Raw genomic sequence first — 27,389 nt, forward strand, 5'->3', positions numbered from 1 at the left:
TGATGGAGTCTAGTTTCTTTCTTTCTTTCTTTTTTTTAAATTAAAGCTTTTTATTTTTCAAAACATATGCGTGGCCAATTCTTCAACAATAGCCCTTGCAAAACCTTGTGTTCCAATTTCCCCCCATTCCTCCAACACCCCCTCAGATAGCAAGTAGTGCAATATGTGCTAAACGTGGTAGATATATATATATATATGTAAAATCCAATACATACATACACATTTATACAATTATTGTTGTGCAAAAGAAAAATCAAATCAAACCAGTAAAAAAAAAAAAGAAAGATGCAAAATAAAATGCAAACAAACAACAACAAAAAGAGTGAGTATGCTATGTTGTGGGCCACAGTCAGTTCCTACAGTCCTCTCTGTGGGTGTGGATGGTTCTTTTCATCACTGAACAGTTGGAACTGGTTTGAATCCTCTCATTGTTGAAGAGAGCCACGTCCATCAGAATTGATCATTGTATAATCTTCTTGTTGCTGTGTACAATGATCTCCTAGTTCTGCTCATTTCACTTAGCATCAGTTCATATAAGTCTTGATGGAATCTAGTTTCTTCAATTAAATGGAGTTTCTTTTCTTTTTGGTTGTTTTTACCTACCTTGTTGTAGTCTCTGTGTGTCCTGGAAGAGCCTAGGACACAAGTCCATCCCCAGGAAGAGTCTACAGGGCACCCTCCCCCTCTTTTCTTCTCCAGATTTTCCATTCTTAAATTTTTTTGTGTGTGTCTTTTTAAAAATTTTAATTTATTTTTGCCAAAGCTTGGAAATAATGCTAGGTAAGGATAATAGCAGCATTGGTTTAGGTGACCTTTTCTTTTCTCCAAATAGAAATACATATGGTTAGCAGTGAGGAGTGTGTTGACTCCCATGATAATGAGACATTGGACTAGTGTGAAGGGTCCACACTCACTGTAGTCTGATCTCTTTTGTTTTCTTAGCAGAAAAACATGTGAGGACTTGAGCCTTTGTCCTTCACCAAATAATTTCTGAAGATGGATTCCCTGGTTTTTAGAGAAGAACTAGTTCAGCCCTTAGGGCAGAGGATGCTGTTAGATATTGTTTCTAATAAATCATGTTATCAATATTCTTTTTATAAATAGTATTTTTCCAATTAAAAGCCAAGACAATTTTTAACTTTATTTTTACAAGATTTTACGTTTCCATTTTCCCCCTTCCCTTTAAGTCTTCATCAATTCCAAAAATGATAAGCATCATTTTAAATTGCTTTCCATAATTGTTGGATCAGTTTATAACTCTACTAATGGTGCATTATTACTCCAATTTTCCTACATTCTCTCTAACATTTATCATTTCCATTTTTTGCTCATATTAGCCAACCTTATAAACAAGCTTAGAGTTATTTTAAATTATATTTTTTCTAAATAAAAATATGTTAGAACACTTCCTGTATTTAATGATAGCTTTGATTTCTTTATCTGAAAATTGTTTGTTCTTATCCCTTGACTATTTTTTTAAAATAACTTTTTATTGACAGAACCCATGCCAGGGTAATTTTTTACAACATTATCCCTTGCACTCTCTTCTGTTCCGATTTTTCCCCTCCCTTCCTCTATCCCCTCCCCCAGATGGCAAGCAGTCCTATACATGTTAAATAGGTTACAGTATATCCTAGATACAATATATGTGTGCAGAACTGAACAGTTCTTCCATTCTTAAATCTGCATCAGTTTGTGCAATAAAAGTCTCATGTTTCTCTGTATCCTTCCCATTCGTTATTTCTTAGCTTAGTGATAATCTATTTTATTTGTGGACCACAAGAGTTCTAACAGCATTCAGATACGGATGCCTTGTTGTCAACCAGAAGTTGTGGATAATAGGAAGTTTGTAGTAATAATAGGTAGCATTTATATTATATAGAGCTTCAAGGGTTATAAAGCACTTTTAAATAATTTTCATTTTATTTTTTGAAAACCTTGGCAGATTTTTTTTAATCTCCATTTCACAGATGAGAAAACTGAGGCAGAAAAAAGTCAAAGTGATTTCCCTAGGATCCCATAGCTGGTAAGTGCTTGAGGCTGGATTGAATACAGATTTTCCTTACTCCAGTCCTACCACTTAGCTGCCCTTTAAGTGGGAATAGAGATCTCCTTAAACAGAGCTAAACCCTGCAGTCACCACCCACATCCCATCCCACCCCTGGCCCTCAGGAGTCTATATGGAAAACTTGAGCGAAAAAGGATGAACTGAACAGGGACTGTTGAAGGGCTTGCCTCCACCTCCATCAAAACCTGCTAGACAGAGCCTGAAGCTGCACAGCTAAGGGCCTAATACATAGAGTGCTGGGCCTATTATCAGGAAGATTCATCTTCCTGAGTTCAAATCTGGCCTCAGACACTTACTGGCTGTGTGACCCTGAGCAAGTCACCTCATCCCGTCTGCCTCAGTTTCCTCATCTACAAATGAGCTGGAGAAGGAAGTGGTAAACCACTCCAGTATCTCTGCCAAGAAAAACCCATTTGTGACTGAACCATAACAACGATGAAGCTAGGTTCTTCCTGTACAGATGTGTTCCTGATGGAGGTTCCTGAGTTCCACAAATGGAAGCAGAAGACCTGAGTTAAAATCCCAGCCCTGTTGTTTACTACAGTCCCTTCAACTTACTGAGACTGTTTGTAAAATAGGGTCTCCCAGCGGCGATACTTACTGAACCCCAACCTGCTGATTCCCTGCTACTCCTGGGGCACCCAGGGCCTAATAGGGAGACGGCAGGGGAGAGGGCCAATTCTGGCAGCCCACTCCCATTCTTCATGATTTCTGGCTCAGCCAGACCTAGGACCAAGAGCAGGAGCTGGCGTTCATATAGTCAACATTGCAGGAGGGTTTTAGATTAATATATAAAACAGCCCAGTCAACAATGACCCAACAGGCTTATACTGAGCGTTTCCCCCATGTGAGGCGCTATGCTAGGTCCTGGAGAGATAAAAAAAAGCAAAAAAACTCACACAGATAAGATAAAAAAAAAAAAAGCGTGAATGATTCACGCTGATGAGGAAGGCTTTTTGGGTCTCTTTTGGTCTTTTGGTTGGGATGGAAAGCACAGATGTTATCAATATAACAGATGTTGAAACAAAAGTTGTTATAGATATTATTATACATATTAGAAAAGAAAATGGTTTTTAAAAATAAGCTCTCGTTTTGCTACCTTTATATTATTTCATCTGATACGCCCTACAACCTTTCTAGGTAGCCATTATTTCATTTTACAAATGTGGCACAGAGCAGTTAAATCTTGTGCCTGTGTTAAGAAGGGTCATTAGTGGAGTCTGAGTCCAGGTCTCCTTGACTCTCCTAGCCCCCAAGATGCTGAATCTCTCCCCTGTGAATGTGGGTGAATTGGCCAGCCACCTTGCCATCAGCCCATGACCTAGGGCCTGGCTGAGCCCTCCATACCCAGTCTTCCCCTCTCCATCCCTAGTCCTGGAGGGAATTGATCCATTTATTTTTGGAATTCTAGCCCTAGATGTTCCTCTTCCATTTAATCACATTCCACTCTCTGTGATCCCATAGACCATTGGGGCCATGGCTTTTCCTTGGTAAATGATACTGAAGTGGTTTGCCATTTCTTTCTCCAGTTATATGTAATTGTTGTTGTTCAGTCATTTTTCAGTCCAACTCTTCTTGACCCCATTTGGGGTTCTCTTGGCAGAGATACTGGAGCGGTTTGCCATTTCCTTCTCCAGCTCATTTGACAGGTGAGGAAACTGAGGCAAACAGTTAAGTGACTTGTCTAGGGTCACACAGCCGGTTAGATGAGTTTTCCTGACTCCAGATCCAAGGCTCTGTCCACTATAGTGCTCCCCAGCTGCCTCATGTAATAGTATAGCCTTCTCTTACTAGAGTGGAAACTCCTTAAAGGCAGAAATCATTTCTCTCTCCTCCTCTGTCTTTCTGTTTCTGTCTCTGTGTCTTTGTATCTCTTCCTTCCTTCTTCTCCTTCTTTCTCCTTCCTCTGTTTCTCTTTTTCTCCTCTTTCCCTCCCTCCTTCCTTCCTTCTTTCTGTCTCTGTCTTTACGTCTCTCTCAGTATCCCCAGCTCTTACTGTTGGCATACAGCAAATACTTAATAAATGCTTTTTCACTCATTCCCTCATCATTCATTCATTCAGTCTGATTTGTCCACAGGATTTTCCGTTGCTACAATTGTGAAGTTGGCCAAATTTGACTGAAGCGTAACTTTGCTTCCATCCCCCGCTTTTAACCTTATTTTCATTGACATATCCCCCTTCTTTTCTCAATATATCCCTCCCATCCTCTTCACATCTAGCCATCCCTTATAACAAAGATCAAAAAAGAAAGAGAGAAAAAGGGCCGTCCACTTGTCCACGTAGGACTATGGTTCATACCCAGAGGCCCTCAGCTTTAATGGCAAGGGAGGGAGATGTCACTTCCACTTTCCCCTTTAGGAGAGCCTTTTGGTGAGCCCCATGTGTTCTGGCACATGCTGCCAGCCTGGGTTTTATCTCACTCCTTGCAACTTGTTCTTATGCAAGCGTGAGTGAGTCAGTTGGTTGGTCATGTTCTTGAGTCATCAGGGACAATGGGGAATACTGAGAGAATCAATTGTTTGGTTATGTCCTTGAATCATAAGGGATCAAGTCACGACTATGAGCACCTGGGATTCACCTCTAGATCACAGGCTCGCTAGAGATTTTAGAGAGTTTCCTGAAGTGACTTGGCCAGAGTCTCCCGGCTAGTGTGCATCTGAGGCAGGGTTTGTTCCGGTCTTTCCTTTTGCTTCCCTGCCGGGGCTGATTCTCTATTCTAGGATGATCCCAGGAGGATTAGGGGCCCTGACCTAAGGTAAAGGCAGAGAAGGTTGGGGCCTCCGTAAGAAACTACTGGGAACTCTCTTTTCTTCTAAAGGAGCTGAGATATGGAACGCAGGAATAAAAGAATGAACAAATGAATGAATGAATGAAAAAACTAAGTTCTTAGTATAAATTAGGCACTCTGCTAAGTGTTGGGTGGGGCTAGACATACCCTTTGGGGTCTGAAAGTAAGAACAGAATCAGCCCAGCCCACCTGAAATGTTCCTGGACGGAGACAAATGTGTCCAGGACTTTTACAGAAACATGAAAATCGAGCCAGCGGAGCAGCGAAAATCTCTTTAATTTGCTTTGCTATCCATCCATCAAAGGCCTCTCCTGATCCCTGGCCTCGTAGGAACCCTGGATTCTCCAAGGCCATGGAATGGTAGCTCCAGAAAGCCTTGGCAAGCTGGGAGAGCTTCCAGGACAGTTCGGGGATGACCTCTATGGATCTCCTAGCCCAGGACTAGCGGAGCTAATTTAGGACTTTGGGGTGGGGGTGGAGGCTGGCCAACTGGCTGGTCACAGGGAGATGAATTTTTTGGCTGTAGCTATTCAGTGAGAATAGGGGCAGCTTAATGGCCAGTGGACAGAGTACCGGCCTTGGAAGATTCATCTTCTTGAGTTTTAATCTGATCCCAGACGCCTCCTGGCTGTGTGACCCTAGGCAAGTCACTTCACTCTATTTGCCTCAGTTTTCTCATCTGTAAAATGAGCTGGAAAAAGAAATGGCAAACTATCAGTACCAAGAAAACTCCAAATGGGGTCACAAAGAAGCAGACATGACTGAACAATGACAAAATATTTTGTAAATGGGTGAGTAAGAAAATACCATACAGGCTCGAGTGTGTGTGTGTGTGTGTGTGTGTGTGTGTGTGTGTGTGTGTGTGAAAGAGAGAGACAGAGACACAGACAGAGACAGAGAGACAGACACACAGAGATAGAGACAAAGAGAGACAGAGATAAAGAGACACACACAGAGACAGAGATAGAGAGACAGAGAAAGACAGATACACAGAGAGACAAAGAGACAAGAGACAGAGAGAGATACACAGAGACAGAGACAGAGAGACACACAGAGACAGAGATAGAGATAGAGTTTGAATGCCACACTTAATAACCATTCATAAAACAAACATGGAATGGAGAAACCATATCTTTAAATGATTTTCTATAAAACCGAACCTCCATCGTGTACAAGCAGATCAGAGACCTGCCTGAGAGGCCGGAAGGCTTGGGTACAATTCCCGCCTCCGATACAGGCTGTGGGACCACAGGCAAATCACTTAACCTCTCCGTGACCCAAGCAACTCTCTGAGGCAATTCAACAAACATTTGCTAAGCCTTCACAAAGAGTGGCAAAGTCCCTGCTCACAAGTTCTCGAGTTCAGATTCTCCTGAGATATACAACGTGTGTGCACATAAATAAATGAAAAAAAAAAATCAATAAAGCCGTAAAATGTGGTTTCGTTAAAATTTTTTTTTAAATTTATATCTTTGTTTTTTTTTTCCGTCACCTACGTTCGCCAGCATATCTTTTCCCCTTCTTCCCAGGGCACCTTCCCTTATACCAGAAAATTTAAAAAGAGTGAAAATGACCCATTTAGTGAAATTAACCAACCTGGAAAAAGTTTGCTATCACATGCTCACACCCCGCCATCAAAAAGTTTGCTTTTAAGTAAGGTGAGGGCCCTGTTTGGTGCCAGAGACCTTGGGGACAGAGTGCAAGAAAAGGTCAGGAAGAGAGTAGATGAAATCTTTTCCAGTTATGTAACCACCGATAAATCATTTAACTGCTCAGCCTCAGTTTCCTCATCTGTAAAATGGGCAAAATCATAGCCTTTCCCATCTTCACAGGATTGTGGTGAGGATGAAATAAGATAATATAAAGTGCTTTATAAACCTTAAAGCATTTCAGAAAAAAAAAAGATAAAGCTGGGGACAGGACCACGATTTCATCGGGATAGGAGATGTCCAGATGGGGAGACATCCTCTGCCAACCCGGGTCAGTGCCTTCTCTTTGATTCACAGCCTTAGAGACCCCGAGAAGTAACTTGCCCAGCCAAAAGCTAATAATAATAATAATAATAGTTGTAGTTACTGCTATTAGAGTGTTGGACCTGGATTCAGAAACTACTTACTAGCCGTGTGGCCCTGGGCTATTCACTTTACCTCTATCTGCCTCAGTCTTCTCATCTTTAAAATGGGGATAATAATAATAGCACCTTCCTCCCGCCCAAGGTTGTGAAGATAAAACAAAATAATATTTGTAAAACACTTTGCAAACCTTAAATTGCTATATAAATATACACATGTATATATATATATACACACATAGATGTATTTATACACATACATTTGTATATATATCCTCTGTAGCTATTTTTTCTTTTCAAAAATTTTTATTTTCAGTACTAAATTCTCTCCCACCCCCACCCACGGAGAAGGCAAGAAATAGGATATCATTAGACATATGAAGTTTTGCAAAACATATTTCCACATTAGCCATGGTGCCAAAAAAATGGAAAAAGAAATTTAAAAGCGGGAAAAAAAATCGGCTTTAATCTGTACTTAGATTCTAGCCCTTCTGTCTCAGGAGACGGATATTTTTTTCATCATGAGACCTTTAGATTTCCCACGGGTCATTCTCTTGAGCAAAGCTGCTGAGTCTTCGTAGCCGATTATTGTTACAATGTTGCCGTTGCTGTATACAGTGTTCTCTGGTTCTGCTCATTTCACTTTGCTTGTGAGTTCATCTAAATCTTCCCGGGTTTCTCCCCCTCTTCGTTTCTTGTCCCATCGCAATCATGTAGCACAACTTGTTTAATCATTTCTTTAATTTTTAAAAAAAATTATTTAAATTACTTTTTTTTTAAAGGGGAAGAAAGAACCGCTGAGGGATGAGGAAAGGCCTCTAATACAAGGTTGTCTCCGAGTTGTTATTTGAAGGGAGGCAGAGGGAGGTGGGGAAGGGGTGTATTCCAGACACTTGGGGTTCAAACCGGTTGTCAGATTTGCCCATCTGCATCCCTGGAGGGAGTTTCCGCCACGGGAGGGAGTGAACAATCTTGTGTTAAACACTGACTATATTCCGAGCACTGTTACAAATACGATTACCCATATTACATTGTGACAATGTCCCATTTGCTCTTCACCACAATCCAGGAAGGGAGCAGCTATTATTATTCTCACTTTCAGCGGAGGAAACTGCCTGATGAGGAAGGCAGAGCTTAAGTCTCTTAAGCTCACAGACACTTAGCTAATGTGTCATATTTGAACTCAGGTCTTCGGACCCGGTTCTCTGTCTACTGTGACTACCGAGGCCTGGGTCAAAACCAAACCAAACAAAAAGAAACCAAGCCTGTGAATGATAACAAATAGTAGTCAAAATGTCAAATCTTCCTGCTCAAACTTTGGACAGCTGAGGAGAGCAGCTCAGAACTGAACCCAGAGGACATAGGTCAGAGGTCAGATACATTGAGTCAGTTACCAATCTGAAACAATATTATCGGTCCCCAGGATTTGGGGACTGCAAGTATTTTGGGGACATATATTCAGTATTTGGACGACAAGGGACCTCACCTTCCTTGCTTGGGTATCAGTGACTGATAAGGAAGTCCCATTGGCTCCCAGGGCCTGTGGCAAGCAAGGTAGCTAAGTGGCTAGAACCTTTAGCCTGAAGTAAGGAAGACATCTCTCTGAGTTCAAATGTGGTCTCAGATACTTAGTACCTATGTGATCCCGGATAAGTCACTTTACCCAGTGTGCCTCAGTTTCCTCATTTGTAAAAAATAAACTGGAGAAGGAAGTGGCAAAGTGCTCCCATATTTTTGCTATGAAAACCCCCAAAGAGGTCCCCAGGAATCAGAAAAAAAGACTTGAACGCTAAGAACCTGAATAACGACTCTAAAGATGGACTTTCAGGCTTTGGAAAGCAGCCAAGGGAGACTATGAAGGAAACACACTCCAGCCAGAGACATGGAGACATCGAGAAAGAGCTGGAGACACAGAAAGGAACAGAAATAGAGACCGTGAGAGATACAGAATCTGGAGCCGGTTACTCAGAGACATAGAGATTCAGAGAGATGTACATATACAGAGACACCTAGAGACAGAAGTAGAGGCACCGAGACAGGGAGAGAGACAGAGTGAGCTCAGCCACCCACATGCAGAAGCTCAGAGACATACGGTAGCTGAGGGCGGGAGACAGTCACTGAGGAAGACTGAGGGAACCGCCGGGTCTTCACCCACCAGACCCTGCCCGGGACTATCCCCAGACTCTTGGCTGCGGGGATTGAGATCGCCCTCCCAGGCCACCGAGCAGTCCACCTAAATCCTAGCTCCCGACAGGCTTCTGCGAGGGGGAGGCACGGACACATTAAGGAGTCTCCGTTCCGTGAAGTTCCCCCCACTCCCGCCCCGCCCCGGCCCTAATCGCGGGTGTTAGTGGGGAGGACAAGGTGGGACGTCTCCTTACTGCCCCTCCCCATTCCCTTCCCCTAGGGATACCCGCAGCTGTAGCTGCGGTCCCTTTAACTCCGTCCTCGGTTGGGGAGGTGGGGGGGGGGACGAGGCAGAGCCACGCGCAGAGACGTCGCGAGGGGGCGGGGGGGGGGGCGGGAGGCGGTGCTGGTGCGGGTGCGGGCGGGGCACCGGGCGCTGGGTCTGGGCTCGGAGCTGAGGCTCGGGGCGGAGAGGGGGCGTCACGGAGGGAGGGGCCCCGCGCGGAGGCAGGCAGGGAGGGGGACCCGGGGGCAGGGGGCCGGGCCTGGCCGGGCGGGGCGGCCGCATTACTCACGCCGCTAATTGCAGGGCGCGGGGAGCCCCCGATCCGGGCTCGGCGCTCGCCTGTCTGTGGCCCGCTTGGGCTCCGGCTCCGGCTCCAGCTCCGGCTCCGGCTCGGGCTCTCGCCGCAGCGGCTCTCTAGAGCTTGGCCAGTCCCCGGTCCGCCTCCAGCCACCCCGGCCGGCGGCCCCGAAGCCCCCCCCCCTCCGGGCCGGCGTCCGAGGCGGCCTCCCCCGGCGCGCCCGGGCCGGGGCGCGGATGGGCGGCCGCGGGGGCAGCGCGGGGGGCAGCAGCCGGCGCGCCGCCTCCGCCTGGACCTCGGCCTCCGCCTCCCCCTGCGTCCGGCCCGGCCTCTCAGCGCGATCAGGAGCCGCCTCCGTCTTCGAGGCCTGGACCGGGGCCTGGGCCCCACCGGCCCCGAAAGCCCGAGCCCCCGGCGCCCGGCCTCCGCTCCTGCGGCCGCGGCCGCGGTCCACCCGGGGCCCCGCACTTCGGGCTCCGCGCTGAAGCAGCGCCACCAGCTCCTTCGTCCCCGGCGCTCCTTGCCCCGGGCTCTCCCGGTCCGCCCCCCATGGCGGAGACCAAGATCATCTACCACATGGACGAGGAGGAGACGCCCTACCTGGTCAAGCTGCCCGTGGCCCCCGAGCGGGTCACGCTGGCTGACTTCAAGAGCGTGCTCAGCAACCGGCCGGCTCACTGCTACAAGTTCTTCTTCAAGTCCATGGACCAGGACTTCGGGTCAGTGGCGGCGGCCTTGGCGCGCGCGGCTCCCGGGGCCGGCTGGCCTTGGCCTTGGCTCTGGCCTTCTCCCTCTTTCTGACCCTGTACCTGTCTGCCCCTGCCCTGGCCCTTGTTCTGGTTCGATTCTGGCCCTGGTTCTGGCCTTGATTCTGGCCCTGGCTTCGATACTGCTTCTGGCCCTGGCCCTGTTCCGGTCTCTGGGAGGGGGTGTACTGGAGGGCCCAAACCTCTCCTCCCAACTCCCCCCCCCCAACCCCGGGGCACCTGTTCCCTGACAGAGGGGTGGAGCCTCCTACTGGGGTCTTAGCCCCTCTCCTGTGCCTCCGGCTTGGTGCGGGCTAACAGTAGTGTTCGAGAGCTCTGCAGATTTAACTGGGGGGAAGTAAGCCACCTCATTGGGGAGGGGGGGAAGGGGAGGGAAAGCACAGAAGCATTTAAGTGAAGGGGAAAGACCGGACCTGTTGTCCTCCACTCTCCATTTGAGCGTCACCACTGGCCGAGGGTGGTTAGGGGAAGATGGGCCCTGTTGGGGGGAGGGGGAAGTGTTTTTTTGCCCTCTCAGACTCCTGGCTGGGCGGGCGGGCTGGGCATGCAGGGCTCCGTCCCCGGGAAGGCCAGGCTAGGCCGCTGAAGCTAACATGGCTGCCCTGGCCAGAAGGCCCTGGGAGCTGGAGAGGGAGCCAGATTTTTTTTTTTTGGGGGGGGGGGAATTGCACCATTCGGAGACTCCTATATAGGCCGTTCCTCCCCTGCTCCCACCCCTCTGATGCCAGAGAAATAGCTTCCACCTTTCCCCAAGCCTAAGAGACAAGGCCCAACTCCCTCCATTTCTGAAGGTCCTTTCTCAGCATCTAGGGGATAAATGGGGAGTAGAGATGAGGGTGGGGGGCTAGGACTGTGTCTTGGCTGAAACCAGGATTGCCCCTCTCCCAGAATCCTTTCCGGGGGAAGGGGGCAGACCCTGTCTCCAAGGTTTACTTGATATCAGCATGGTGGCTGCCCACCACAACATCTGCCTGTGGGCTTTAGGAATCCATTCTCTGGACCCCAGAGTCTGCTGGGTACCTGTTACTTATCCCAACCTCATTGCCACCAGAGGGAAGTCTGCTTTCTTAGGAGGGTCTGGAACCTCTGCCATCTAGGGCCAGTGGTGGGGCTCCTTTTAGTGGGGCCGATTCTTTGCCGTCCAGGCCTAAGCAGGGCCCTCGGCCGAATTTCCTTGGCTCTGACCCTGGCCCGTGTTCTGGGGCTTGACCGGCTGGCCTCCCTCCTATCGATTAAGCCTGGTAGGGCCACTGACTCTGCCCTTGTTTACCAGTCACTTTCTGAGAGTTTGACATTGAAAATCATTTCCTGGTTCACATGGTTGCCTGCTGCCTTCAGCCTGGAACGACTGGGCTGCCTGCTCCTGGCCCAAGCTCTGAGGAGCTGAAGCTTTAACCTGAGCAGCACCGAACGGCTTTCTCTGGGCAGAACCGGGGAGTCGGGGGATGGGGGGGGCAGCTCTGGGGAAGGGGAGGCAGGTGCTAATCCAGTGGTATCAAACTGGGAGTTGCTAAGCTGTGCATAATGCTCTCTGTGGGGGAACATACCGATTCAGAAAGCTTCATGTTAACATTATCTGGGTTCTGTTCTGGTTTTGTTTATTTTGTTAATTATTTCCCAATTACTTTTTAATCGGGTGACTAAGGACTATTTCTTCGGGACTGTGCATTTGACAGCACGTGTAGACTAACTTTGGGGGCACAGGGCCTCCGTCTGAATCCCAGGAATGGAATGGTTTGATTTTACCAGCAGTATCATGGGTCATAGAACGGCAGGGCTGGAAGGGCCCTTCCAGAGAACTTCTTCCTCTTCCTAGTTGTGTGACTTTAGGCAAATCCCTTTCCTTTTCTGGTCCTCAGTTTCCTTATCTGTACAGTGGAGAGGCTGGGCCTTTTTAGCTTTGTCTGTAGTCCCCAGAGCGGAGAACTCTGTTATCACACGATGGAAAACCACTTTCCATTGATCTTGGGGGTCTCCCTCAGCTGGCAAGGGGACAATTCAAGGCCCCTTTCTGTGGGGCTAGGGATAGAGAGAGACCCAGGATCAGTCTATATGCTTAGCTCGGAGACTAGGTTTCTCACGCTGGACAGCGCTGAGGCCCCCTCCTTAGAGATTTCATTGGTTGAGAGGCCATTGCTACTGCCATTGGGGGAGGGGCGTCGAGCTTTCCCCTTCCCCCACCCCAATCTCTGCAAATTACAGCCTGGATTTGGAAGTTGCTTTTGGAAGCTCCTTTGTGGGGTGGGGATCATGGACTCTGGCCTGGAGCCCCAAGACTCAAGATTGGGGCTGCCAAAGAAAGGGGGGCAAGGCTGGTGGGGCCTTAGCAAAGCCCTCGGTTAGGTACATCCACTTCCTTGTTCAAAATTTTATTTTTTAATCCTTCAGTCTGGATCGAGAAATGTTTCTGGCATGAAGTCCTGTATAAGGAATGCCCAACATTTTACATTAGATCTTTACAATATTAAATTAATGCATATTAAATGCATAATATACAACTCTGGAAGTATCTTACAGAGGCGGGTGAGTGGTGGATGCCCTCATTTTTTGAAGATCCAGGTCCTGTGCCTTTTGGGGGAAGACCGAGCAGGAACTGGGGTACCTGGCCACTTATCCCAGAAGGCAGCGGGAGAGCTTGCTGGGGTCTGTTCTGCTTGCTTGCTTATCGTAAGAAAACTCCGGTTCTCGGAGGCCCTTGGTTTGCTTGGAGCCTCGGGAGAAGGCTTCTAGACAAGGATCGCCTTCTCCAGGGCCCTGTTAGGCCTTTAACCACTCCCCGTCCCTGTCACCCCCCAACCTTCAGGCTTCCCCTTCTGCGAAGTCTTGGGCCGGCAAAAGTTCCTTTCTCATCTCATTCCCCATCTGCCTCCCCCTTTTCTCTCTTCCCCATCTCTGGATAATGGGAAAAGTGCTGGATTTAGTCAGAGAACCCCGATTTCAATTCTGGCTTTGTTTCCTGGCTTAACTTCCCTATCTGTAAAACGCCAGAATTGAATTTAGCTGATCCTGGAGGTCTCTTCCAGCTCTGAATCTGGGATCTCAAATAGATTTGGCTCAAACGCTCCTGCTTATTCCCCCCTCCCCATACCCGCTCCCCCTCCCCCTCCCCCTCCCCATTCCCACCCCCCCCATCCCCACTCCCACTCCCCCAGTCCCTCAGAAGCTCACTTCTCAGCCCAGCTTGCAAATTAATCCTGGGTTTAGGAAGGAGAGTCCTTTGAGCAGGGCTTTGATTTAGAGCTGGGGGGCCTCCTAGCTGTAGACCCAGGGAAGCTGGAGACCCCTTGCCACCTGCTGCAGCCCCTCCCCTTCCTCCCTCACCTGTTTCCATTAGAAATGCCCTCCTTGTGGGAGAAGCTCCAGATGATAGAGCCCCGGACCCTCCCTTTGGCTCTGCCCCAACTGAGATCCCCCGGGCAATCCATCCCTGCCCTTCCCTCGCCCTCCATCTCACCTCCTAGCGGACCCCTCCCTGCTCTGACAAGCTAATTAGCGGCCTTGCTTCGAGTTCCCAATCCAGCCTCAAATGCTCCCGAACTCCAGGGAATCTCTGATCTCATCGATCTGGAGATTTCTTCAGACAACCCAGATCAAACAAAACCCACTTATCCCGTCCTTGCATTAGTTGGCCCCTGGAGATCCACCTAAAGGCCTCCCTCGGTTTCTCTGGGCCTTGTGAAAGTTCTAGCGGAACCTTTAGGGAATCGAGCTGTCGGTTCCACCCTGGGCAGGTCTCTTGCACAGCTGCCAAATGTTTTAAATCTGACTGCGTTACTCCCCTGCTCAAAAATCATCAGTGGCTCCCTACTGTATAGTATCAAATATATAATTTTCAGTTACTCCCCTGCTCAAAAATCATCTGTGGCTCCCTACTGTATAGTATCAAATATATAATTTTCAGTTACTCCCCTGCTCAAAAATCATCAGTGGCTCCCTACTGTATAGTATCAAATATATAATGTTCAGTGACTCCCCTGCTCAAAAATCATCAGTGGCTCCCTACTGTATAGTATCAAATATATAATGTTCAGTTTCTCCCCTGCTCAAAAATCATCAGTGGCTCCCTACTGTATAGTATCAAATATATAATTTTCAGTTTCTCCCCTGTTCAAAAATCATCAGTGGCTCCCTACTGTATAGTATCATATATATAATTTTCAGTTATTCCCCTGCTCAAAAATCATCAGTGGCTCCCTACTGTATAGTATCAAATATATAATTTTCAGCTTGACAGCTAAAGCTTTCTATACTCTGTTCAAATATCTCCCCTTATTGCACTTTATTTCAGCCAGACTGGCCTACTGACTGCTTTGAAATCAGTATCTCATCCCTTCTGTACTGTCTTGGGAAACGTCCCCCTCTCACCTCTGCCTTTCAGAAGTTAGATAAAGCATTCGTTAGGGTGCTTATTTCTACTGAGGCTCAGCTCAAGTACTTCCTCCTGTGGGAAGACTTTCTTGATTCTTCCCTGCTCCTTCCCCTTCCCTGCTGCTACTTCTCTCTTCCCAGAATTTGTTGTTTAATTATATCTGACTCCTAGTGACCCCATTTGGGGTTTTCTTGCCAAAGATACTCGCCTAATCTCCTTCTTCAGCTCTTTTTACAAATGAGGAAACCGAGGCGGGAAGGGTGATGTGACTCATCCAGGGTCATACAGTTAATAAGTGTCTGAGAGCAAATTTGAACTCAGATCTTCCTGACTCTAGAGCTTATGTTCTGTGTACTATGATGCCCCTTAGGTGCTCTATCTCTAATTTAATTAAAAGCATCTTGAGGGCAGGAGCTGATTTTGTATTTAATATTTTCCCCCAGTTACATTTAAAACAAAAAAAATGTTTTTACATTTGTTTTTAAATTTTCTGAGTTCTGGGTCCTTTCCCTTATCCCCACCCGCAATTAAAGAAACCACATGGGAAGTTATACGAAACATCAGGAGCCAGTTTTGATAGAGTCAAAAAGGAAAGCCATGGAATCCAAGCTCTTCGTGTTACAGATGAGGAAACTGAGGCACAAAGCCATGAAGTGGCTTGACCAGGGTCAAAGGGCCTCATCTTTTCTTGGCAATCTCCGTGCCTGGCATACAGTAAGTGTTTAATAAATGCTCGGGGAATTCTTTGAATAGAACAAAAGCACCACTGTCATGGGATGTTAGAGCTAGAAATTACACCTTAGACATCATCTCTTCCAAGGGTTCTCAGCCTTATAGTATGAACTTAAAAAAACAAACAAAACTATTTAGATGATTCTCTTAGTCTGGTTGGCTTCTTTGGCAATCTGTGGATTTTATTTATGTATTTAACATATTCTGTGAAAGAATATATAATGTTCAGTTGCTCCCCTGCTCAAAAGTCATCAGTGGCTCCCTACTGTATAGTATCAAATATATAATGTTCAGTTTCTCCCCTGCTCAAAAATCATCAGTGGCTCCCTACTGTATAGTATCAAATATATAATTTTCAGTTTCTCCCCTGCTCAAAAATCATCAGTGGCTCCCTACTGTATAGTATCATATATATAATTTTCAGTTATTCCCCTGCTTAAAAAAACTTAAAAAAACAAACAAAACTATTTAGATGATTCTCTTAGTCTGGTTGGTTTCTTTGGCAATCTGTGGATTTTATTTATGTATTTAACATATTCTGTGAAAGAATATATAGGTTTTTACCAGAGCTCCTGAATGCAAAAAAAAAAAAAAAAAAAAAAGCTTATGGACTCATGAGAAATTAGAAATAAGGAAACTGAGGCTAGGGTCATGCTGCTTTTGGTGACAGGGCAGGAATTGAACGTGGATCCTCTGTTCGGGATATAGTGTTCTTTCTTATCATCCTGTGGTTCCTTCTGGGACTCCAGTCGTGTTCCTGAGTTTTAGTATTAGGTTAGTGAGGGCGGGAAGTGGGGGAGAAGGTTTGGGTTAGAGCCCGGGTTAACCTGCGGCCCGTACGGTGCGAGCGTAGTGGAGGGACGTGCTGTGGCGAGGGCCCACCTGGAACCTGTGGGGGTCGGGGTCACTGCACAGTCAGCTCTCAGCTGTCCGTCTGCTGCGATGTCTGTGTCCCGTCTGTTTGCCCCTCACTGGGGAGGGCTGACGGCAGAGTCCCTCAAATCCCTTGTCCTCCCCTGCCCTCCAGCTCGCCGGAGCTACGATCATGGGATCCTAGGCTGGATTGCAGAGCAGGTGCCAGTCGGCTTTAGTGGAAGGCGTTGCCTTGCGGGAGCTCCTGCATGGGCAGTTAGGTGGATTAGTCAATAGAGCCCCTGGTCTGGAATCGGGAAGACCCGAGTTCAAGTGGGACCCTGAACAATTAATTCACTTCACCTGTTTGCCTCAGTTTCCCCATCTGTAAAATGGGCTGGAAAAGGAAATGGCACATCACTGGTTCTATGACCTAGGCCAGCCACTTATCTCTGTTTACCTCAGTTTCCCCAACTGGAGAAGGAAATGGCACACCACTTGCTCCTGTTTATCTTAGTTTCTCCATCTGGAGAAGGAAATGGCACAGCACTAGCTCTGGGCAAGCCACTTGCCCCTGTTTACCTCAGTTTCCCTATCTGTAAAATGAGCTGGAAAAAGAATCGGCACACCACTAGTTGTGTGACTTACCCCTGTTTATCTCAGTTTCCCCATCTGGAGAAGGAAATGGCACACCATGAGTTGTGTGACCTAGATCAGCCACTTAACCTTGTTTACCTCAGTTTCCCCATCTGTAAAATGAGCTGGAAAAAGAATCAGCACACCACTAGTTGTGTGACTTAGGCCAGCCACTTACCCCTGTTTATCTCAGTTTCCCCATCTGGAGAAGGAAATGGCACACCATGAGTTGTGTGACCTAGATCAGCCACTTAACCTTGTTTACCTCAGTTTCCCCATCTGTAAAATGAGCTGGAAAAAGAATCAGCACACCACTAGTTGTGTGACCTAGGCCAGCCATTTACCCCTGTTTATCTCAGTTTCCCCATCCGGGGAAGGAAATGTCAAACCCTTCCAGGATTTCCTGCAAACAGAATTGAAATGACTGAAGGACAAACACAAAGGTGAACTATGACTCTCTAATTGGATTTTCTCAACAGGCCTGGGAAGTAGGGGCTATTTTACTGCCGTTCCTGTTTTACAGAGGAGGAAACTCAGCTTGAGATAGGTAAAGTGCCTTGTTTAGCCTCATGCCGCCAGGAATGTGTCAGAGGCAGAGCCTGAAGCCAGATCTTCTGTACGTTATCCATTAGTCCATCCTGCCTTTTTCTGATTGAGGGCTCTTTGCCTTGCCCTAACCATCATTATCAGACTTATCATTATTCAGCTTTGACTTAGTCACCCCCATCCCCACCCCCCATCCCCCTTTTCCTAAAGGTCCTTGGCCCTGGGGATGGAGCCAGTGGAACCTGTGGGGAGGATGGGGAAGGGGCTCCGGCCTCAAGCGGAGGCTGACGAGACCACAGTCAGGATACGTGCCTTGTGGGGAGTCGGGGAAGGGCTAGTGTGGTCCGGTGTTGACCCTTGACCTCTGTCTCCCGCCTGTGCTTGCACAGAGGGAGGTGGGATGGGGCCAGGAGTGGGGTTGGCTCAATATGAGCAAATCCCTCCCAACCAGAACCAAAGAGACTTTTAAGTTGGCTAATCCATCCTCTGCCTTCCTGAGGGAGGAGCGGAGGGCATTCTACTCTTAGTTCTTGCTCAGGGAGGGGATCCCATGAATTGGATTGGAGGGAGGGAGGGCTGGACAAGGGCACCTGCCTCCCTTTCCCCCGCAGAGCCACCTGGGGCCAGTGGCCAGACATAGATCAGGAGGACTGGAGATGGCCCAGGATGCAGTGGGAGACCTGGGCCTTTTGAAGCTAAGGTCTTCAGCGGGTCTCCGTGCGACTGAGACAACACCCATTTAGCGACCGAGGCTAGGAATAGCAGAGCTGCGGAGGGACCCTAGGATGTGGAAGTAAATAACTGCAGGACTGGAAAAACAACCCACAGGCCCCCCCAAATCCCCAACAGGCAGCTGGCGAATGTGCTCGTAGACCAGGTACTGCTAATCTGGGCTAACTACATTTCTTTTTTCTTTTTAATACTTTCAAGAATCCTATTTCAGTCAAATCAGTTTCCTTTGTGGTTCTATTTTATTTTATGCACTTAATGCCATGAATCTGAGCAAGCATCCTGCCAAAGGTGGGGTGTATGACACCCCAAAATTAAGAATCCTGATTAACCCCCCCCCAAAGCATAGTTGAAGATGCCTTCTTTGTTCAGAGAGCTTTTCTTTTTTGGTTTTATTTTTTGGCGAGGCATTTGGGGTTAAATAACTTGCCTCCGGTTCCAGCTAATAAGTATTAATTGTTTGAGGCTGGATTTGAACTCAGGACCTCCTGACTCCAGGGCCACTGCTCTGTCCACTGTTGGAGGGCTTTTCTTACATGAAGTTTCCGATTTCCATCCATTGGTTATAATTCTCTGTCGGAGGCCAAGCAAGGCACGTCTGATCTCTTTTGGTTCAATCTTGTCTGACTCTTTGTGTTCCATTTGGGGTTTTTTTGGCAGAGATACTGGACTGGTGTGCCATTTCCTTTCCAGATGGGGAAACCGAGGCAGAGTTAAGTGGCTTGTCCAGTTCACATAGGTAAGGGTGTGCCGTTTCCTTCTCCAGTTCATTTTACAGATAGGGAAACAGATAGGTGAAGTGAATTAATTGCTCAGGATTTCAGGGCTAGTGGTTTGCCATTTCCTTCTCCAGTTTATTTTACAGATGAGGAAACTGAGGCAAACAGGTGAAATGAATGAATTGTTCAGGGTCACATGGCTCATGGTTTGCCATTTCCTTCTTCAGCTCATTTTACAGATGGGGAAACTGAGGCAAACAGGGTGAAGTGATTTGCCCAGGAAATCACACAGAGGGAAGTATCTGAGGCCAGATTTAAACTGACCTGATACTCTGTGCCCTATGGCGCCCTGTAGTCATTGAGACTACACCTGAGTCCTCTCTTCTCCAGGATAAGCACTCTCTATTTCTACAAACTCTCCGTGGCTTAATCTCAAGGGCCTTCTGGTCCTCTCCTGGAGACCTCTGAGGGCCCTTGAACTTAGAGAGCCGATCGTCTTACTCCGTCGCAGGCTGGCCAAGGCAGAATAAACACCTTCCTCGTCGGGGACGCTGTTTCTTTGAACACTCTCAGCCAGTCCTGGAATTCTTTCCTTTACCCATCACGTCACAGCGCTGACTTGGTTTGACCTTACGGGCCGCTGGCATTCCGGGGTTTCTTCCAGATAAATTGCCGTGAAGTAACTCCCGGATACACAGGTTTTCCCGCTCCCCTGCTTAGAAACCCTGGCTGCCTTTCCTGAGACCAAATCTCTTCTTTAACACTCTTGAGTTGGTTCCCACCATGCTCTGCTCTCCTGAGAGCCTGAGAGGAGGGAAGATGCGAAGGGGCAAAGCATTCTACACCCTCCATTTGGGGGACCCTTACGAATCTTTACCTGGGGGCAGCTAGACGGTGCAATGGATAGAGCACTGGCCCCGAAGTCAGGAGGACCTGAGTTCAAATCTGGTCTCAGGCACTTAACATGTCCTCCTGTGTAACTCCAGGCAAGTCACTTAATCCCAATCACCTCAGCAAAAAAATAACAATAATATTCTTTTCCTGGTCAGTCGCCAGAATCCTTCCCCTGGCTATTTGTGGTCCAGGGGCTACCTCTTCCGAGAAGCCTTTTCTGTGCTGTCTCCTTTCATCCAGCCTTAAATCCCCCAAATTTGGGGTTTACTTTTGTGAACCTTTGGACATTACAGCCCCATTCCTCTTCTCTCAGAACCCCCCGCTCCCAGTATTTTAGTCCCTTGAAAAAGCTGTTTTGTTTTTGTGTGTTTGGCCCAGAGCTAGGGCTTGTGGAATTGACCCAGACCCTGGCCTTTCTGATCCTCAGGGAAACTCTGTGCCTCCTTCTAGCTGCACAACTACTCAGTGTATCCACAGGCATTTGTTAGCTCACAGGCTCCCTGAAGACGGGGACCGCCTTTGGCCTCCTTTTGTATCTCTAGGACTTAGCACAGCGCCTTATGAGGTAAATGGCTAATACATGTTTATGGGCTGATTGACATACAGCCGGGTGCTACGGTAAGCAGTTGGGCGCCACAGTAAATGGTTGGACGCCACAGTAAGTAGTTGGGCACCATGGTAAGCAGTTGGGCTCCATGATAAGTGGTTGGGTGTCACAGTTAAGCGGTTGGGCACCACTGTAAGCGGTTGGGCGCCATGGTAAGTAGTTGGGTGCCACAGTAAGCAGTTGGGCGCCATGGTATGGGGTTGGGCGCCATGGTACGTGGTTGGGCGCCATGGTAAGCGGTTGGGTGCCACAATAAGCAGTTGGGCGCCATGGTATGGGGTTGGGCGCCATGGTAAGCAGTTGGGTTCCACGGTACATGGTTGGGCGCCACGGTAAGTGGCTGGGCGCCATGGTAAGCAGTTGGGCTCCACGGTACATGGTTGGGCACCACGGTAAGCGGCTGGGCGCCATGGTAAGCGGTTGGGTGCCACAGTACATGGTTAGGCGCCATGGTAAGTGGTTGAGTGCCAGAAAAAGGCGATCTCTGGTGTTGCGGCCTTCAGACTTGAACGGAGGAAACAATGTACAAATGGGCTAGAAAGAGGGTAGATGGAAGGAAATCTCACCAAGAAGGGACTAGCACTCAAGGGGATGGGGAAGGAAGAGCTCATTCAGTGGGTAGCTGGATTGAGCCTCCCCAGACATTCGGTTGTGGAATAAAGATCCCTCCCTACTTTTGAACACCCTTTCCGCTTTCTGATCCATGTCCTTTCCACCCTCGTGCTTTTGTTCCCTCTGCTGATGCTCTCTGTCTTCTCCATGAGAACCATAGTCGATCATCCACGCTGTAGTTTGAATGGGTTGGTAGAAGTCTTTCTTTAGAAGAAGCTCTTCTGAGGGAATCAAGTCGACAAGTGCTTTATTAAGGCGTTACTTTCTGCCAAGTTCTGGGGCAAAAACACTGGGAGGGGAAAAGGTCAAGTAGCTTTTGAGATCTCGCTATTTTTCGGAGTGGGGGGGCTCCTCCCTGGGTCCTGCCCCTCAGAAACAAGCTGAGTTCAGATCCCAAGTACACAAGAGAGCAAATTCCTCGTTGGGGTGGATCTGTGGGGGTGGAGGCCCAGGGCTGGGCAGAGCTTTGAATTTGATGGCCCCCTTCACCCCAAATCAGGCGGGGTTCAAGATCTGGCCAAGAACTTCCCAGGTGGGGGGACGATTGGGGGGCAGGTACATAGCACTGTGGGAGCCTGGAGCAGGATGAGGGATTGGGGGTGACGGGGTGTGCCTGCCGGGCTGCCGAGGCTTACTGTTCCCTGACAATTAGACAGAGATTAATTACAGGCAGCCCCAGTATCTAGAGGCAGATTCTTATATAAAGGAAAGTGGGGCGTGTTTCTGACAATGGGTGGGTTTTCTCTCTGTCATCACCCTTGCAAGGAGGCTCTGTCTTTTTTAGCTTGGGACCACGTCTGCCTTCCCGGGGCCCTACGGAGTTGGGGTTCTATGGCCTGGGCCTCTCGGAGGCCCTCTTAGCTGAGCCTTCCTAAGCTGGAGCCCCGTGTCTCTGATCTGATTCAGCAGGTCCCAGACCCCAGAGAATGGCCTGCTGGGAGTTAGAGGGAGAGCTGGGCAGGGAAGCAGAGATTCACCTAAGGCTCTGTGGCTAGAGGAGGAATCCTTTCTCTAGAGAACAGTATCTGACTCCTGGATCACCATGGACAAATCCCTTTATCTCTGTTCCTCAGTTTCCTTATTTGTAAAAATGAAAAGGTGGCTGGGGTAAATCTCTGAAATTGCTTCTAGCTCTGACTTTCACAGAGCCTATAATTCTTATTTCCCTCTTGGGATCTCAGAACCGACCCCACCTTGAGCTGTTTGGGGAAACCTTTGGATCCTCTCTCAGAACAATGTTTTAAAATGCATAGAATAAAATCTGTGGATCCTCTCAGAATGTTTGTAAATGCATAGAATAAAAGCTATCGGACTGTGAAGGAAACCAGTTATATTGAAATATAATTATCAATATATTTTTAAAAAAATCTTTGAAGGTCCCAGGCTCTAGGAAATTGTCATGAAGCCCTCTTCTTGCTCTAAATTAATGGTGGGACTCTCACCCTACCTTGATCTTTGCCCCCTTCCCCCCCCCCCCCCAGCCAGTCCATGCAAGGGGGCCAGGGAATTCTGGGTCATTTTTCCCCCTTCTTTGATGGACCTGGGATTTACCAATGCTACAAGGTGTGTTCTCTTTGAGGACATTTCATGTGCCAGTGCAGCTCAATATCTGCTCCCTGTAATTTCTCCTTTTAGAGAATTCTCTGGGACACAGAGTTCAAGTTCTTGTCCAGGGTCACACGGATGATATCTGTCAAAGGTAGAACCTGAACTCTTGACTCCAAGTCCGGCAACCTAGGCGGCCTCTCTTTAGGTTCCATTTTGCAGATGAGTTCCACTGAGGCCCAGCGTCTCAGAGCTCAAAGGGAGCGGTAGAAGCACACTCTGCTCTGGGACTTTCCCAGCAGGAAGATGGAGTCGGAAGGGTGGCTGGCCTGAAAGGGTAGGGGGAGCCCGCTGCTCGATGGGGGGAAGGGAGGAGGCACTGGGAGCCCGTGCCAGACCAGACTGGGCTAGGGACCTCACAGGGTGCCGCCGAGCAGCCTTCGGTTGCCATGGGAACCTGGGGAGCCCGAGGTTTCTGCTCTGGCTGCGGAGCCATCTTCCATGTCTGCGTCGGCCTGGAGGCTGCTCCTCCTGTTCTGGGTGGGTTGGGAGGATGGGACCCCCGAGTGGGGTCTGGGCCGGACTGTTAGTCCCCGTGGGGATCCGGCCAGTGAGCCAGCTTGGGAGATGGGGAGCCACCTTGTTCCAGGGCCAGGACACCCAAGCCTTGGGGCAGATAGGTCATCCAGTAGATGAGTTCATGTGCTGTCTCAGGCTTGGGGCAAGGCAGCTAGATGGGACTTCACCCCATATCCCAGATGGAGAAACTGAGGTCCTAATGGAAAAGACAGAGCAGCTTCCCCTTCTCCTTGGGGAGGCTGTGTGCATCAGGAAGAGAGATGGCGGGGAAGGAGCTTTCAGTCACTTCCTCTTGTTTCTCTAGGGAATGGGGGAGCAGTTAAGGACCCCGGACCTCCTTGGGTCAGCTGGCATTTAAATGGTGCTTTCATGTTGGTTCCCATCTCGTGTAATTCTCCCGCAGCCCCGTGAGGAGGTGCTACCCTCTCCCCATTTTACAGATGAGGAAGTTGAGGCTGAGTGATTTTTCCAGGGTCAGGACCCCTGATCTTGCTGACTCCAGGCAGCCCCTTAGGGGTTCCTCTGAGGCGGCCCCCCCTCTCCCGGCCAGGTTTCGTCCTCCATCCTTCCCCCACCCCCACAGCACTTCCTCCGCTGCCTGAGTCACTAGGGAGCTGTTGGGTCTTGAAGGCTTTGAGTCATGGTAGTGGGGGAGGGGAGGCAGGAGGAATGCTTACCTCAGGACGCCCGACTTGCAGCTTTAAAGGGACCTCCTCCTCGTGCTGCGAGGGGACCTGGAGGGGGAGGGGACTACGGCCCCCTCCCTAGCCCTTGTGGGCCCTTCCAGCCCCGGATGGCCACGCCCACCGCTGGAGCTCAAGGTGACTTTCCTTGGCCACGCCCACTCTGGCCCCGCCCCGCCCCTCCCGGAGGCCCTTCTCGCACCTGGGCGTCCAGCCCCTGGGTGTCTCTGATACCCAGAGATGGGCGGAGTCTGGCTAATGGCCGGGAGAGGAGCCCCCGACGGGAGGGCGTCTGGTTTGGTCCCCCAGCATCCCTGGGTGCTCCCCGAGGGCACGCGGAGACGGCCATTGTCAGTTACCAGACCAAGGTCACCGGAGGCCGGACTCCGGCCCTCAGCCCCCCGGGACCAGGAAGGGTGCCAGAGGGACGGAGTCTTAGCTGCGGTTCTTGGACCCCTGCCCCTCCCTCCCTGCAGGCTGAGGGCGCTCTAAGGGAGAGGGAGCAGACTTTTGCCTGGGACCCAGGTGGGGGGCGGGGCGCCGAGAGGCAGATTGGGCTGAGCAGGTGCGGCGGAATGAGCCCGGAAGCCGGGGGCTTCAAGCAGACCTTAGCGGGGTCCTAGGTCAGGTCCCTAGGGGTTGGACTAGCGGCCCCTGCCGTCCCTTCCTGATTCATTTCTTTTTTGGTGGGGAAATTAAAAAGATTATTAAAGACTTTTATTTTCAAAACACATGCATGGGTAATTTTTCAGCATTAACCTTTGCAAAACCTCGTGTTCCACTTCCCCACCCCCTCCCTAGATGGCACGCAGTCCGCCTGATCCATTTCTGTTGACAATATGAATCTTTAGGGTCAAGTTGTGCAGTCCCCTGCCCCAGGCAACCTGAGTACCGGCCTGGCTTGAGCACTAAGGGGCAGGGCTGTCATGGTGGTGGCCGGAGGGGGGAGGGGAGTTGGGAAATAGGTTGGGTTCGGGGTTGAGGCACCTGTTGAATGTTGGCTTTCCTGACTAGAGCAGGAAGGTGACGGTTAGAGAGCCGGGCCCTGGAGGAGGGAGCTCTGCTGGCCGGATCTCCCCCTCCCCAAAGCCCCGGTCTCAAGGTGGGGCCAGGGACAGGCCCAGGAGAGAGAGATGCACCAGAGCTACCTAGAATCAGAACAGCTTCTAAGAACAGAATTCTAGCGCCATCGAGCAGTAAGCTCCTCTTACACTATGTGCCAGCTATAAGGGGGCACTGCAAAAAGGGGACCCTTCTGTCCTCACAAGCCGGGAAACAACAGGGGCTCCCAAAGTCCATACAAGAGAGTGGGGTGGGGGAAGAGAAGGGCGGCCTCCAGCCAACAAAGGGATCTTCCTAAAGCTTGGGTCTCAGTGTCACCTCCCCTGCTCAATAAACTGTAGGGGCTCCCTAGCCCCTCTAGGATCAAATAGAAAAGCATACATTTCCCGGCTTCCAGTATCCCACAAGTCCCTCCTGCCCCCCATTCTTGGATTCGGGGACAACAGTCTCCTGGATGCTCCTCAAATGAGACCCTCCATTTCTTTTCTTCAAGCTGGCTCCCCCTGGCTGGAGGCTCTTCCTTCTCATCTCCTGCCTCTTGGCTTCCTTCAGGTCCCAGCTAAAACCCTCCCTTCTACAGGAAGCCTTTCCTAACTCCCTTAGTTCTGGGCCCTTGTTTCCAATCTATACCTTGTTTATACATAGCTGTTTGCACGCAAGGTTTCCCCCATTGGATGATAAGCTCCTCGAGGGCAGGATGACTTTTTTCTTTTCTTTTTTCTTTCCTTTCCTTTCTTTTCTTTTCTTTTCTTTTCTTTCTTTCTTTCTTTCTTTCTTTTCTTTCTTTCTTTCTTTCTTTTCTTTTTTCTTTTCTTTCTTTTTTCTTTTCTTTTTCTTTCTTTCTTTCTTTCTTTCTTCTTTTCTTTCTTTCTTTCTTTCTTTTTCTTTCTTTCTTTCTTTCTTCTTTTTTTCTTTTCTTTTCTTTTTCTTTCTTTCTTCCTTTCTTCTTTTCTTTCTTCTTGTCTTTCTTTCTTCCTTTCTTTCTTCTTCCTCCTCCTCCTCCTTTTTCTTCTTTCTTCTTCCTCCCACCTAGCTGCCCCTCAGCCATAATTTTGCCTTTCTTTGTATCCTTAGAAATTAACACAGTTCTTGGCACATAGTAGGTGCTTAGTGCATATTGACTGAGTGACCCTATGGAAGAGGCCCATGAGGGAGTTTCAAAGAAAGTTAGGATTCTAAGAGCTAGCAGTAAGGAAAGAGTGCATTCTAGGTATGAGAAATACCTTTTGCAAAGGCAATAGGGAGATGGAAGGAAATAAGCTTTGTGATAGCACCTACTGTGTGCCAGGCACTTGATGATTAGTATCTCATTTGAGTCTCACAACACCCTGAGAGGCAGGTGCTATATTCATCCCCATTGTACACTTGAGAAAATGAGTAAGCAGAGATGAAATGACTTGTCCAGAGACCTTCAGCCTGCCAGTGTTCGAAGCTTCCAAATTCTAGGTCCAGAGATGGGTGATGCAGTGTCATGTGTGAGGGATAGCAAGATACTCTTTTGTATCAAAAGTCTGGAACGGTCGGCGGTGAAGGCCCAAACAAGAGTTTGTGCTTGACCCCAGAGGCGATGGGAGCCTCGAGAGTTTGGGGAGTGGGAGGGTGACACAGTCAGGAAAAGCATTCCTCTGTGGAGGAAAGGGACTGGAGGCCATGGTAATAATGTAGGTCAAGGGGATGAGGGCTTGAACTGGAGTGGGCTGGGGGAAGTGGAGAGAGGGAGACTATTTTCAGCCGTATCCAACTCTTTTGGGCCCCATTTGGGGTTTTCTTGGTAGAGATACTATTTCCTTTTCTGGCTCATTTTACAGATGAGGAAACTGAGGCAGACAGGGTGAAATGATTTGCCCAGAGTCATACAGCTAGTGAGTATCTGAGTCAGGTCTTCCTGATTCCTGCTCTATCCACTGCACCACCTGGATGCCCTTCACTGGGGAGGTACCGTGGATGAGGCTTGGAAGCTGATTGGGGGCAGTAAGGGGTCGGTAATGATGCTGAAATTGCCAGCCTGGGTGACGGAGGTGGCGCTCTCAATGTCTCTGAGGAGCTGAGGGTGGGTTTGGGGAGAGGGAGGGATGAGGGTCCCTCTCGGGCGTGGTGAGATTGAGACGTGTTGTGCCCTTTCCTTCTCCGGCTCATTTGACACATAAGGAAACTGAGATAAATGGGATTAAATGGATTGCCCAGGGCCACCCAGCTGGTACGCGTCTGAGGCTGTATTTGCGCTCAGGTCTTTTTCCTGACTCCAGGCCCAGCCCTAGGATGTGACCAAGAGACAAGATTTGAGCCTTGCTTGTCTGATTCCCGAGCCAGTGCAATGCTGCCCCTTGAGGAAGGGGGGGCTGGGCCCTTTGGGTTTTGTCAGGGAAGCAGTCACCCCACTATCGTCCTGAGACATCTTGGGTTTCTGACCCAGAGCTC

At 49.0% G+C, this 27,389-nt stretch overlaps 1 protein-coding gene across 4 annotated transcripts in view; it reads left to right on the forward strand.

The window, feature by feature from the left end:
• The first annotated feature begins 10,068 nt into the window (after nucleotides 1-10,068).
• Nucleotides 10,069-27,389, forward strand: part of DVL1 (dishevelled segment polarity protein 1) — a 41,560-nt gene continuing 24,239 nt past the window's right edge. The window contains exon 1 of one of the 4 annotated variants that reach the window (XM_051988839.1): nucleotides 10,069-10,358. In XM_051988839.1, the coding sequence (XP_051844799.1) occupies nucleotides 10,189-10,358 (170 nt within the window). In that variant the 5' untranslated portion in view covers nucleotides 10,069-10,188. The remainder of the gene's footprint in view (nucleotides 10,359-27,389) is intronic. The other 3 variants (XM_051988837.1, XM_051988838.1, XM_051988840.1) reach the window with 3 other exon arrangements.

Source organism: Antechinus flavipes, chromosome 3 (genome assembly GCF_016432865.1).
Source record: "Antechinus flavipes isolate AdamAnt ecotype Samford, QLD, Australia chromosome 3, AdamAnt_v2, whole genome shotgun sequence".
Lineage (NCBI taxonomy): Eukaryota > Metazoa > Chordata > Mammalia > Dasyuromorphia > Dasyuridae > Antechinus > Antechinus flavipes.